Source organism: Pinus tabuliformis, chromosome 1_2 (genome assembly GCF_031772625.1).
Source record: "Pinus tabuliformis cultivar Carrire ecotype Pingquan chromosome 1_2, CPIR1, whole genome shotgun sequence".
NCBI classification, from domain to species: domain Eukaryota; kingdom Viridiplantae; phylum Streptophyta; class Pinopsida; order Pinales; family Pinaceae; genus Pinus; species Pinus tabuliformis.
In genome coordinates, this window is record NC_142298.1 from 1,206,761,589 (window position 1) to 1,206,777,190 (window position 15,602).

At 41.1% G+C, this 15,602-nt stretch overlaps 1 protein-coding gene across 1 annotated transcript; it reads right to left on the reverse strand.

Moving 5' to 3' along the window:
- Positions 1-12,156: 12,156 nt before the first annotated feature.
- On the reverse strand, positions 12,157-12,909 carry LOC149210604 (uncharacterized). The gene has a single exon (XM_089399015.1). It carries the CDS (start codon positions 12,907-12,909, stop codon positions 12,157-12,159), a length of 753 nt encoding a protein of 250 aa, XP_089255141.1.
- Positions 12,910-15,602: the final 2,693 nt, after the last annotated feature.

Genomic DNA, 15,602 nt, shown 5'->3' on the forward strand with positions numbered 1-15,602 from the left:
GGATCACTATACCAAAGGCTGCCCAAGGCGGTCTGAAGTTAGTTGTTTGTTGAAAGGTGCTCCCGGGACTCCTCCTGTGCTCAAAGAGCCTTTTCCCTCGCAGCAAACGCAAATGGTGGCTGATCCATCCCAATCCTCTTCTCCCTTTGGTTCTCAAGTGTTTATGGCTGGGACGATTCCTGTCCACATTAGTACTCAAGCAAAAGAGTATCCGTCGCCTGCCGGGAAAGAGCCTGAGGTCCCCTCTAGCGCTCCTCTGTTTGGTTCTGGTCCCCTCCATGTTGAGAGACCTAGCACTAAGACGCCCATCCGATACTTCGAAAATCTTCTTACAACCCTAATGCTCATGCTGCTCAGCACTATAGCATCGTTGAGGACTTAGCCCAGTCTTCATCAACTATGTCCACTTTAGAAGTTCTCCAGAGCTACCCCTCTCAGAGGAAGTCCTTGCTATCGGACATCGGTGGCATTGACCCAGCCGACTCGGATCTGATCACTTTTGACCTCGATAGGCATATACTGAGACTGCCTCGCCAAATTTCCTTCCTTATCTAGGTCATCATCAATTCTAAAACGATTCATCGTACCATCATTGATGAAGGTGCTTCGACTTGCATAATATCTATTGCTTGTTGGAAGGCTATCGGTTCTCCGACTCTGAGCTAGTCTCCTACGACCTTGGAAGCCTTTGATGGGAGAGAGTCTCGCCCTTATGGTATACTCCAATGCTTGCCTATTACTTTGTAAGGGAAAACGGTCGAAGTGGAGGTTGAAGTTGTTGATGCCAATCTAACTTACAACCTCATTTTGGGACGAAGCTGGACATATGCCATGCGAGCCGTGGCTTCATCTCTATTTCGTGTCATTTGTTTCCCTCATCAGGGGAAGATCGTCAAAATAGACCAACTGTCTTTCTTTGCCTCCTCCTCTTCCAATGGCAACGTGCCTTTTGTGGAGCATACCTCTGTTCTATGTGAGAGTGCGGGAGCTGGGCTCTTTAAAGATCCTGCCCTTATGGGTGTTTTTTCACTCCCACCTCCCAACGTCACTCCTATTAATATGATTTCTGTTCGCTTTGATCCTTGGGTTCTTCCCCCCGCTGATCAGATAGAATCCTAGGGTGATGAGATGCCGTTGAGTCCTACCGAGCTCAACTACGTTGAAATTGTTTCTGCATCGGCTCCACCCTCTGAATCTGCTCCTTCAAGCAGAGCTCTCGACTCGTATGCTCATTCCCCTTGGCTTGGAGATGGCGCTTCTTCAGACCCTTTAAAGGAAATTTTTCCTTTTGATGAAGCCATTATCGAGACCATGTCTCTCGAGGAACCCCCTTGGTCTGATCATCACCATCGTTCCTCGTTTCTCCCTGTCCACCGGGAAATGCTTACATGTCTTGAGCGGTTTGCTCCTTGTCTCCCATCCAAACCCCTTCAGACACCCATTCAAGTTCATCAAGTGTCTTCTGAAGGGAACATGGGAAACATCATGCAAACCCAGCTAATCGACAGCTCTGTTAAACCAGGGATTGTCAAGCATATTCATGTTGGAGTAACTTGTACTCCGGAGGAGATTCAGCTCTATACTGATATTTTTCGTGAATTCCGTGATGTTTTTGCTTGGCCTTATGAAGAAATGCCTGACATCGATCCTATCATCGTGGTGCATGAGATACCTACATATCCGGGTGCTGAGCCTATTCGGCAGCGTCTACGCCCCGTGCACCTCCGAAAGGCTGCGACCATTAAAGCAAAAGTTGAAAAGCTTCTTAAGGCTGGTTTTATTTACACCATACCACTCACAGATTGGGTCTCCAATATCATCCCTGTGACTAAAAAACAGGGCACTATCAGGGTTTGTGTTGATTACCGTGATATTAATTGGGCCTGTCCCAAAGATAACTACCCCACACCCTTCATTGACCAGCTCATTGATGAGTGTGTTGGGAGTGAAATGTACTCATTCATGGACAATTTTTCTGGTTATAACCAAATTAATATTGCGCTCGAAAATCAACAGAAGACTGCCTTTATCTGTCCATGGGGCACTTTTTCCTACAAAAAGCTCCCTTTCAGTTTAAAAAACGTCGGTGCTACCTTCCAACGCGAAATGTCTTATGAACTCCATGATATTCGACACATTGTGCAGCCTTACCTGGATGATCTGCCAGCTCATTCAGCAAAACGTCAGGACCATCCAGCTCACCTTCGCGAAATCTTTCTTCGCTGTCGACACTACTGCATCCGGCTTAATCCACATAAGTGTGTCTTCTGCATTGAGTCAGGCAGACTTCTCAGGTTCATCGTCTCCTGAGAGGGTATCCGTTTGGATCCCCTTAAAGTTGAGGCCATCTTGAATCTCCCTCCCCCTGCTTCTTTGCAGCAATTGCAGAGTTTGCAGGGCAAAGCAAATTTTTTATGATGATTCATTCCAAACTATGCCGAAGTGGCCAAAGGCTATACGCGGTTATTGAAGCGGGATACCCCTTTTCTCTGGGATGTCGCTGCACAAGAGTCCTTCGAGCACCTCAAGGTTATCCTTGTTTCCACTCTGTTATTGCGTCCCCATGATTATCATTGTGACTACACTCTATATTTGGCTGCTGCCAATACCACTATTGGAATGGTTCTCGTTCAAGATGATGACGATGACACTGAGCATGTCATTTATTATCTCAACCGCAATCTACTAGATAAGAAACTCAATATGCCTATGTCGAGAAGTTGGCATTGGCCATCATTTGTGATGTCCAACGTTTCCGCCATTATATGTTATTGCGCACCACGACGGTGGTTTTTGATTGCAACTTGATGACGTACATCCTACCACGTCAATTGTTGGGGGGTAAGTACTCGAAGTGGATTTTCATCCTCCAAGAGTGCGACTTGAAGTTCACCATTGCCAAGTCTAAGAAATCCCTCGTCTCTGCTAAGTTGCTTTGCTCTCTGCCACCTCTTACCGCGCCCTCTCGGTTAGAGGACCATATTCCAGATGAAACTCTGTTCATAATTAGCACCCTCGATCCTTGGTACGGGGATATCATTGTCTATCTCCAAATGTCCTCTTTTCATCCCGATGTGTCTAAGGATGCTTGACGACGGATTTGCCATCAGTGTCAACCCTATCGTATTATTGGGGACACCCTGTGCCATCTCAACACCGACTCTGCTCTCCGCCGATGCTTAACATTCGAGGAAGCTTAGCAAGTTCTAAATGGCTGCCATTCTGGCGCCTATGGTGGTCACATGTCTGGATATGCTACTGCTCAAAAAATCCTCCGTGCTGGTTACTTTTGGCCCTCCATCTTCAAGGATTGCATTCTTGCCGTCCGCTCTGTTATACTCCTATACCAAGAGGTGTCATATTTCATGATTGATAGGTTGAGCTCTGTAATATGTTCATTCCTTTCCTTGCTGCAAAGGTTTCCATATTATCAAAAAATAAAAAAATGTAAAGAGGTTATGCCCTAAAAGAAAAATCAAAGGGTAAAAAGAAGAAAATGGTCAAAAAAATGAAAGAAATGAACCCCAAACAAAGAAAGACCAGGAAAGTGTGCAAGTCCAAAATGCCACTACTATTTCATTTTTTGTAATAAGCATTGTGTGCAGCTTGTTAATTCATGCCACAATTGATGAATGGCCAAACAACTTAATCTTGGCTAGTTCATGTTTGAATTTCCTGTTTTAGAGATAGAGAATAAAATCTGACCAAACTGTTCAATCTTGGCAGATAAGTAGATAGGTAGAGAAGCAAAGGATCTCAACAGTTAAATCTGAGGCCTTGGATGTAATAAGGGCAGACTTAGGTAGGCTTACCATGCAAAGAAAAGAAAAGTTGATAAGGGTTTGCTAGTCTAAGTGCACCCAAAGAAAGAAGGAAAAAATGCTAGGACTAAAGTAGGCAGGGTAGGTAGATTGGTGTGGCAGAATGATACTTGTGACAGATTTTGTCTCTTAAATATGTTAATCTTGTCTCCATCACAAGTGCATGGCAGACATTAGACTTGGAGCAGCTCAAGTAAGGCAAGATTGAATAACTAACTCCCCTTCATATTGTTCCCTAGTCATTTACTAATTCCCCCCCAAAGTGTTAAGATCTATTCCTAATATCACTAAAATCACTCATTCTCATTTCATAAAATGTTTGCCTAAGTGAATTCCAATTTTACTTAGAAAAATGCATAATATCACCTCAAAACCCCCTTTTCCCCCCTTTTAACCTAAGTTTTTTAAACATTGGCTTAGCGCTTTCTCAATTCATTTTCATATTAACTTTAACACTTATTATATAATCCCGCTTTATTACCCAATCCCGTATTGTATAAATATATAAAAAACCCCGAATAAATATTAATATCCCCACCTCGGTCAAATACGAACATAGTTGCTATTTAAACAGGGATTAATGGTTTATTTGAAACCTATTAATAGCCTTCCCGCATCATAAATCATGGGATTAATTAACCTCTAGTTAGTTAATAACCACTACCCCCCGACCAATCAAAACAGTCTCGATATATTCAAAACACAGTTTATTATATTGGGCCCACTGCATAAACTCCCGCCATCTCTGAAGCCCGTCAGCCATCCAATCTCTAGCGCTACATCCTATGGTCGATGATCATTTTGTGACCCACCTTTTGACTGCCTTTTAACGCACGATCGACTGGTGCTTTTACACCCGTACTCTGCCATGCGTCGCGCTCCCGGTATGCTCACTCCCTCCTGGCCTGAAACCGCCCAGCCCCAAAAGTGGTGCAGGCAAAGCCGCTTACCACCACCCCTTGCTAACGTCATCCGCTGATGTCACCTTTTACTGATGTCACCTACCACGTCATCTACCCCATACTCTCGCTGACGTCATCTATCCTTCAAACAAAAAATCCCGCCAAAACTTCATTTTGTCAAATAAAAGGGAAAAAGTCATTTTTGCTATGTTTTTCTTCATACAGTGCCCCGCGCTCTCCTGAAAAATAAAATCGACTAAGGTCGCATTTCTAGTTTCCGACCAAAAAGGCTCCATCGACAAGCTGCTCCGCCTGTCAACCGACCCTCCAGTGTATGGTGTTCCTCCTCAATTATAGGTACCCTTCCAGCTATCTCAGAAAGCCATGAATTGGTGTGCCAATCGGCGGAAACATCTCAACAATCTCCACAGAAAGATCTAAGTGTTATGGATCAAAAGGCGCAAAAAAGCCTCTAATGTCCCAACAATAGGTGTTTGTCCATAGCTGCACTGTTACCCTTGGAAAAAGGGAAATTTTGGGCTAAATATCAGATGGAGATGAACAGAGATCAACATCAGCATTAAAGAAGATCATATCAGAATTAAGGAGAATCAAAGCAAGTCAAAGAGTATCAGTTCAGCATTAAAGTGTATCAGAGCCGACAAAATGTGGTAGATTAGAATTAAAGGCAACAGATCAGAATTAATGCATCAGTTAAGACAGGTAGTCGACGCAGAGCTACTACAAAAGACAACTGCCAACCAAATTAAAGAGCCAGCCTCCAGAACAACATCAGTTATATTTCTCTAGCCGATTCTATTTTTTTTCTTGTAAACTATTATCAGTCATCCTAGATATTATCTCACAGCTATTATGAGATATTTGTTGTACATATTTTGTCGTATAAATACCCCCTCCATTAGAGTATTGGGGTGGTGTGTGGATTTCCTAGACTCTGCTGTAATACTGAACTTTTGGAATAAAAGAGTTGTTGGAATCAACTGTTGTTTGGTCTACTGGATAAAGAATTGAAACAGAGGACTTGTCACCGAATTCTTGAATCAACCTCCAGATCAATAAATAAACTAATTTAATTAATAAAAAGTAAGATTTATTTGAAATAAATTAAAATAAAATTATATCATGAGTCGGCCATTATTAGAATTAGGGTTCTTAGTTTATTTATATCCTGGTCGCTTGCTCTCTCCTCTCAATAATAATTTCTCATTCATATTCTTTCTGTTTTTTCCTGATGATGGACCCCCTTTAGGGTTCGAAACGTTGGCAGAATGAACAAGAAACTGTGGATAATCCGGGTCATGAAGCTACAAGAAACCTCCACAGAAGCCTAAAATCTAACAAGTCCTCTATATCCTGTGTTTAACAGTTTTCCTAGTTTATTATATCATCTGTGTTTCATAATCTGAATGATAAAGAAAATGGTTAATTTCATAATATGCTTGATTGCATTCTGTTTTCAGTCTTTATTGTTCTATGTGTTTTCTTCAGAATTAGAATAAGCAGTGAAATCTTAAGTGCTCCTGTTTCCTGATTCTTTCATGTTGATTATTTGTTGAAGAATTCTTGGTTGCTCCTTATCAATAATCATCCATTTTCCCTCTTTAAATAGGTTGAAGGATTCTTAACTGCCCTTCACCCAATTTGAGCTCATTCCATCTGTTTCAATCCTTCATTTGTTCCCTGTTTGACTACCTTTTTTGTGAAGCCATCCTTTGTTAAGAAACCAAATCCAGAAAGCCTTTTTCTTTGACTCCATCATGCCCAATGGACTAAACTATTCTGTCTTACCTCTCTGTTCTATTGAATCTCACCACCCAAACTCAAACAAAACCCTTGAACTTCATAACTAGCCTAATACCTTTAAAAACAAAGCTAAATCATAAAGAGAGAGCCCTCTCTGGATATAGATTGGCTAGATTCTGTATCTAAAAGATTGGTCTATGGTTACCTCGGCATCCTTCCCTTTCTTACAACTTTGGGGAAAACCTGAGTGATAACATCATTAGTGACTCCACTGGGGATCTGAATAATTGTTTGTTACTATTGTTTATTTCATAAGCTACAGACGGAGCCTGAAGTTAGCTAGGTAGCCTTTGAAATGCTTTTTCTTTGAAATTGGAAAAGTAAATGAATGTTGCTTCAGTCTATCTCCGGTCTAGCTTATGGATTGAACATCTGGTTTCAAATATTTGATCAGTTCCTCTTGTTAAATAAAATCTTTAAGAAAGTTTAAATCTCATATCTAAATCCTCTTAAAGAAATCATAGAAGTTGTTTTGAAAAGTCTTAAAAAATCTAAATAATCATAGAAAACTCAAAATTTGGTCTACTAGAGAACTAAACCTTTTCTTCAGAACTGTTTTACAAGTTTAGATATGATCTGTGATGGTGGACAGGGATCAGACACACAAAGGTTAAAATCATCCACCTGGCGACTCCACATCAATTTCACAATCAAGACTCCACTGGAGAAATGAACTTGAAAGAACTGTATGAAAAGATCAGGCTTTTGACTTGGATTGTTATCCAAGACATTATGTTCTTTCTCATTAATAAGTTTTTTCAATGTATATTGTATTTTAGAGATGATTTTAGATTAAATTTCTGTTATTTTCCTTTGAAAAATGTAGATGCAAAGTCTCCTTGCACATTTGAACAACAATCTTCTAATTCTTATGAAGATCATTTTTCAAGTAAGGAGAGTCCAAAAATTAAGACTACTCATCCAATCCCTGAACATATTCCGGTACCTCATAAAGTTTTTGATAGGTATAAACCACTCATTTTGCCTCCTACACTCCATGCTTTCCCTAACGATTATCCCAAGTATCTCCCTAGGTTTGATGGAGAGAATGGCATCACTGCCCAAAAACATATCCAAGTGTTTGAAGATTATCTTAACTTATTTGAAGTAGATGAAGAGGATGTTAGTATTAGGATTTTTTCTCTTTCTTTGCAAGACAAAGTCAAGAGTTGGTTCAAAACCCTGCCTGAGGCAAGCATCTCAAATCTCGAGAAGTTTCTCAAACTCTTCCTTGATAGATGGATAATCAAAACCCTGCCTGAGGCAAGCATCTCAAATCTCGAGAAGTTTCTCAAACTCTTCCTTGATAGATGGATAATCAAAGTCAATCTTCTCATGATTATATAAGAATATAATCAGTTAGAAAGACATCCAGATGAAACAATACGAAAATTCTCAGACAGATTTAATCAAATCTATTATTCAATACCATTAAATATAAAACCTCCCCCTGATTCAGCTCTACTGCATTACCTAAGAGCATTTGATCCAGAGATAGAATTTCATCTGAGAGAAAGAAACCCCTCAACTATGGAATAGATGTAGAACATGGCAGTGGATGTAGAGGTTAATTTGAAAATTAGAAAGGAAAAGTTGAAAATAGAGAAAGAGGAAAAACTCGACATTTTGATAAAGAAAGCAGAGGAAATGATGCAGAAGATCACAATGAAAGTTGAATGTTTTGTTCAAAATCACCATGACACATTTGTTTCACAAAAGGAAAAGGTTGATATTCATGAACAAATTCCTACCAACTCGATCTACCATAGATTAGAAAATAGATTCATAGAGCAATATGTGGAGGAGAAATCTCCTGATCTAATGTGTGCATTTGATAACATTACTTCTTTTAATGATTCACCCAAATATGATCAATATGATGATGATTATGTTTCTCAAATCCAAATTAACCTTACAGAGGAATCAGAAGCTAATTTGGGGAATAAGGAAATTCAGGTTCAACAGCTTGAAAGTAGTGATCAACTTGTTCATTTCAGCTATGAGGATGAGGAGGAAAGCGCAGAAAATTTTGAAATCAATGAAGGAACTTTACCATTTTGTTTTGATTCATTTCAGTTTATCATAGATAACTATCATGCAAATAGAAATAAAATGTCAACAAGTCTTGATATTAACCATCTAGAGGGCAATCAAATCTTTGTTCAAGACTTATCATATCTAGATTTGCAGCCCCAAAATGCAATTGAATGTCAAGTTGCAAAATAAGACTTGGAAGCTGGAACGAATGATCAAACGATCCAAGGTGATTCCTTGCCTCTTTGTTTTGAATCATGTAAAAATGTTAAAGAAAAGGAGTAGCTTGTAGAAATCTATGAATTTCCATTTGAACCTATATGTAATAAGTTGCAACAATCCTTCCAAGTTCTTTATGATCCAATAGATGATAGGTTGGATGATGAAAGTGATCATAATTTATCTCCATTAACAGACCATGAGAGTCAAAATCAAGATGATAATGGTTTTACTAGACAGACATTACAATCAGTAGAAATATCATCACAAAGAGCAGTTGAAAACATGCAGGGTGATAGAGATAAAAGTGAAATTTCAGTTTCATGGCATGAAAGCTATCCAAAACATTTGTACAGTTGTTTGAATCAACTCAAGAAGAGTGTATATATTTTACAAGATCCTTTTGTGCAGTTTCTAGATTCAACAAAGGAGATCAAGAATTTCCTTATCTTCTCAAAGGTTATCAAAGCTATATTTTATTACAAGATCTCAATTTTAAACACCAACAAGCCCAAGAAACAAAGGTCACTAATGTATATAATGCTTGAGTGGTTGCATTGGTTGTTTCATTTTACCTAACCAGCAGTCAGAAAGCTGATTAGAGTAAGTAGGTAGGATTTCAGTTTGATTTAATTCAGTTTCAGTAGATTATGAAATAAATCCTAAAATATTTGAATCCAATCAAAAGGCCTTAAAGATCTTGATGATTTACTAATTTGGTTTGAAGATTGCAGCACCTTGTTAGTTTCAGGTCAGATCTCAAGTTGTGCAGGAGAAGGTTAAGAAGATTTTGATAAAAGGACCAAGGCTAAAAGTTCCTACCCAAGAAACAAGGTGCTCAAGAAGGATTCAAGGAGGAAGAATAAATGTTTAAGTGTTGATTGGACAATAACTTGCTGCAGTTGAAGCTCGAAGAGAAGGCCCTAAGATTCACAAAATGTGCTGTCATATATACAATAAAGCAACCAGCAAAGGGAGATTTCAGAACACAGTAAAAAGCTACTCATAAGGCCATCTGACCTGCTGTTCTTGACTTTCCACCAGGGAAAGCCATCCCCAAGTGGAGCCACTATTATACTCCTATACCAATAGGTGTCATATTTCACGATTGACAGGTTGAGCTTTGTAATATGTTCATTCCTTTCCTTGCTGCAAAGGTTTCCATATTTTTTTTTTGACAAAATCGGGTACTGATATATTATAAAAACTTTCAGGGACTGAGTCCTATTACATGGATATGACAAACTAAGGCATTAAGGATCCAAAACGGGTTCGCAGACCCTTGATCCTCTTTGCTACATAAACGGTAACTAGAATGAAAACGATAACGGCTATATTGCCGGATAAAAGAGCCTGCCAGCCAACAAAATTTGCAGTTCATAAGTCTTAGGGGTACTACTGATTAACTCACTCATCCGGGAGAGATTCCTTCCTTGCGCTGGCTCTGGTTGAAGCTTCCGCTTGCATACTTTGGGTAAGTGTCCTGATATGAGCTATAGCTTCCTTTAGGTGGGTGCATCTGTCCTTCAAGGCCTCGATCTCAGCTTTTTGTTTTTCCAGCTTCTTCCTTTTTGATCTGCTGTCCGCCTGATAATCATCTTTGAGGTCGTTGAATCGCTTGGGGAATCTGGCTATCATGAAGGTGTGCGCTTTGCAGAGAGTGAACTCACTGTTCGCGATGATATTTTCTAGGGGATTGGTAGCAGGTTCCTAAGCTCCCTGCTGTTCCTGCTGATCCGCCATTTCTCCTAGCTGGGAAAGAAAGCCAAAGTGCTGGTGTTGCAGATAGGGGCGGTTTCTGGGAATGAGGGCGAAATAGGGGAATAAGGCAAACAGAAAGGGGGAGTGCAGAGCTTTGCACAAGGAGGGGACCAGAAGGGAGGGGGAGGAACAGGATGACGGAGGAGCAGAAGAAAGAAAGGGGGAGCGCTGTGACAGCCAAACAAACAACCTGTTAGAAGGAAAAGAAACTCTGTAATTAAAATTGCCTGAGTTTACCGCTGTCGAGGGTCGTGATCCAAGCTCCAGATGACTGCGCCCTGCTTCATGAGAGAGTCTGTGCTGGGAGGAGGCGCATGCCAGGACCTTCGTAGCGGTGGAGGAAGAGATTAAAGAGAGAGCCATGCTGCTATAAATAGAGGGAGAGAGGTAGCTCGAGTGAGTGATCCAGTGCTGATCGGTTCGATTCCTGAGGTGATTGTGAGACCAAGTAAAGATTTTGCTGCGCGCGATGGAGATTTTGGAATGATGTCAGTCTGAGCAGAACCTGAGAATGACGGCAAAGGTTGAATAAAACACAAGATCGGGGCTGGGAGAGGTGACATATACGATCACAAGGGGGAGGATCTGAGAGAGGAGGGACAGAGTGGTGAGAGTGGTTGCGAAATGATATATGGGGAGGGCTGAGAGGATGGATTTTATGAGAGTTGTTCTTCTAGCCAGGTTGAGCCAGGACACACCCCAACTCTGAAGTTTCCCTCTCAGCTTCTCTATTAGTTTCACCCAAATTTCAGTTTTGACCGATTCCTTTGCCAACGGCAATCCCAGGTACATGAAATGGCTCCAGTTCCTTTGAGCAGGGATGTCCAAGATTGAGGAGATTCTCTGAATAATCTGCCTGGGGACGTTCCAGGTATATATCATGCACTTATTGTTATTGAGCTTTCCTCCAGACACTTGTAGAAAGAGCTCTAACGTTTTCTTGAACCTTCTTGCCATGATACTGGAAGCTCCTCCAATTAGGAGGGTGTCATCAGCGAAGAGAGAGTGGTTTATCCCCTTGGTTCCACGCACTATGTTGATACCTGTGATTTCTTTTTGCCTGCGAAGATTTTCCAGGTGTATGCTTAGCGTTTTGGCCATAATGATGTAGAGGAATGGGGAGAGCGGGAAACCTTGTCTCAATCCCCTTGAGCTTCTGAAGAAGTTGCTTGGCCTGCCATTAATCAGAGGGGTTGTCCAAGGGAATGATATACACTCCATGATCCTGCTGATGAAGGTGTTGGATATCCCAAATTTCCCAAGGGTTGCCTTAAGGAATTGATGGTTGACTCTATCAAAGGCGTTTGCCATGTCTAATTTAATAATCATACCCTTTTCCTTTCTATTATGTTGCTGTGAATTACCTCTTGGATAAGGATAACGTTATCCGTAATTTGTCTTCTAGGGACGAAGCCTCCTTGATTCTCAGAGATGAGGGAGGGGAGGAGCGTTTTTAGCCTGTTGGCTAGAATTTTGGTGATAATTTTATAGGAGACATTGCACAGGGAGATTGGGCGGAATCGATTGAAGGATTGGGGGTTGGGATCCTTGGGGATGAGGGCTAAGTGAGAAGATTTAATGCTATTCCCCATTTTTCACTTTGAGAAGAAATTATTTGCCATTCTAATGAAGTCTTTCTTGATGGTTTCCCAATGATTTATGTAGAATGCCACTGTGAACCTGTCTGGGCCCGGTGCCTTGTCCTGCGCCATGCTGAAGATCGACCACTCAATTTCCTCTGTCGTGACCTCTTGGTCCAGCTCGTTGTTTTGGTCTGCTGAGATTTTATTTTTGATTAGGCTGAGGAATTCCGCATTATCATTGGGCTGAGTGTCTGTGGATAGGAGGGCGCAGAAGTGTCTGGATGAAACCTCTTTTATTTCCTCTTGGTCTCTAAGCTCTCTTCCATCAATCATGATTCTCTCTATATGGTTCCCTGCCCGCCTGAGCTTTAGGTTGTTGTGAAAAAATGAAGTGTTTTTGTCTCTGGCTTTGAGCCAAAGGCAGCGAGACTTTTGTGTCTGCTCTTCTTCTTCCATCCTGTTCTGCTTATACAATTCTTTGTACATTTCATTCTCTTTGGCCTGATCTTCCTCTGTATACTGGATTCGCTCCTTTTCCTGACTCCATTGTTCAAGCTGTGATTGGAGATCAGTTCTTTTTTTACTTTCCTCTGCAGCGTGGTTTCTTGCCCATCGCTTGATGAAAGTCTTGAGGGATTTGAGCTTAGCTTCCCAAATATAATGGGGCGAGCCAATAATTTCTTTTGCCCACTGCTCCTTGATCAAGTTTCGAAATTCTTCTTTGCTGTCCCATGCCTTGTTGTATTTAAAGGGGAGAGGCCCCATGTTCTTTCCTTTGTCGAAAGTCAGAGCCACAGGTTTATGATCTGAAATGTATCCTTGGATAATTTTGCTTTGGATATTTGAAAATCTTGCCACTTGTTGTGGGGGAAAGTATCCAACTCGGAATGACCCTAACCCACTCTAAGGGTGACAGTTCCTTAGCAACAGCTGAAAGCAAAGCTATCTAAAGGTTATTCTTTATGACATGCAAGAGATAAAAGGAAGAGATCCACTTACCGATGTATTGCGCAAATGGTCGATCCAATTTCCTCTATTTGCCGCTTGTTCCCAGCTCCAAGTCTTTTCACGGGCCCAGCTACACGAGATCCTGCAAACAAGATAAAGAAAGGAAACTACAAGAAGCGTGCATTCATAACTGATTCAAGGATTAGCATAAATCAAATACGCAAGTAAGACAATACACCATTGAAACACATGCGAATAGAAGAACCTCAAATGCTTTATTAATATATGGAAGTAAGGTTCAGGCGGTGATACAACCATGAAAGGTCTAATCCAGCATCACCTTCCCGACGGAGAGAAATCTCTTCTTCACCTCCCTCAAGCAATCACCCAATGCTCTCAACTGTAAACCAACAACAATTCTTTGCACCGAATTCCGCCCTCTAGATCCCATGGGATGAGATCCTTATATAGAGTTTTGGAGTGAAGATAAGTCAGCTTGATGTGTGACTTGTTGTCCTCTTCAACTCCAGTTGTTCTTCAGTCCTTCACTTGGAGTTTCTACCTTCCACTTGGAGTTTTAGAACCTCTTTACTCATCATTAGGCGAATCTTCTGATCCAAGTGTCATTTTGGAAGCTTCCTGCGCACTGGCACATTGAGAAAAGATTCCTCCACATGTCAAAGTACGCCCAACGCAGGTAGCCTTTGTTGCACTTGCTATGCAGCGCAGGTACACCACAGAGCTTTTGACTTTCAGCGCAGATGCCTAGTGGAGCAGCTGCTTTGATCCAAAATTGACCTGTTTTTGAGTGTTTTTCAGTGGAGAACTGATTTGCAGTGCTGTGGTTTGCTGACCTTGTTCCTCTAAGGGTAAGAACAACATGTTTAGGGACTTTGGATCCCTTAGATTATTGACATTTCATGCTCTATGCTGTAAGGCACAAAAATGTCTATAACAGTTGCCCCCTAAAGTATGAGGTCGTTTATCGGGTGAAATGCTTTATTAGGAGGATCCGAAGTTCATTCAATCGTCGGGAGGTGACCTGTAACAAAATACAATACAATACATTATCTTTTCATACTTTCTTTTCATGATCTAGCTGATGCGGGCATTTCCCATGCTCAGCTTTATAAATACATTTGCTGTACATAAACAGATGATCGTCTGATAATAGACTGATAATTCTCTGCTTTTAATTATCATCCTTTTAGTAGGATGATCATCTGCTGCACATGTCTATGTTTTTATCTCCTGAATATATATCGCAGCCCGGATGGATGAAACTAGATCTGGGGTCTTCAAACTTGTCCGATCTTCACTCTAGTACAAGTCGATCCATGTGAGAATTTCTTGAAGTCGAACATGGAAAGACATCGCTTGATTACCAGTCAATAATGTAAACTGTTAACAAGTGCGAGAGGAATCACCGATAATGATGATGACCCTCAAGGTACTGCAGCACAATTCACGTGGTGTGAATATATGATCTGACGTCGAACACCACGCAAAGTCTCCTGGTCGAAGGTCATTAATGTATACCTATCGCCAGGAGTGAGAAACTTGCCATTGAGGCATGCACGCTTCAAAGTACTGAGGGGGTGTTCCTAGACCAACTTCTTGGATAATGAGTTGATGTCGACAAGAAGTGATCCGTCAAAGGAGGGCCTTAATGAATCCCACATCAGTGACACGGAACGGAGCTAGTGATGATGGTGAAAACGATCCGTGAAATATGATTCAGGGTGGCGGTCATGGAAGGATGAAAGATGATGTATGGTAGTGGATGGGACTCGGTTGACACTTTCTGAATGACATCTCTTGAACATATAACAACACTGATGTGATGGATCGGTAGCATTACCCCATGTATGGATGGTATGGCGAGACCATGGTGAAGGGACCGGTGAATGATAATAACCCAACCTGATATTTACGGAGGCAAAAGTGTCATGTTCAAGAGCGACTTGCTACCATTAAGATTTGAGGTTCTCCCAATTTTTCCCCAGTCATTTCTGACCAGTACCTCTTTATTTTTGTCAAGCTTGAGGAGGATAACATATGCTTTTTCTATAACCTGCCCTTCGGGCAAGCCCATCGCTATGTTTTAACGAGCCTAGCGATAGGGAAACTCGTTCTCGTCTAAAGACAAGTTTGTCGCTATCTAATATTTTTAACGAGCCCAGCGACAAAGACAACTCGGTCCTTTTCATTTTTAGAGAGTTTGAAAAGTGTACATAAAGTAGACTCCAGGGGTCCTTTTTCGTCATCTAATCCCTTAAGTCCGAAAAAGTATAAAACAATACAGAAGGGATGAATGTTCGATAGCTTTATCGAGCCGAACTAGACAAGCGCTCGATCTTTTTGTGCAATAATCCCTCAGGTCCAAAAAGATTAAAATCTAGAGGAGGGATAGCTCTTCCGGTCCTTTTAACGAGCTGGAAGGCCAAAACTCGGCAAACTTTTCATTTTTTACGAGTCAGTGAAAAGAGCTCAAAGAAGACTCGTATTTT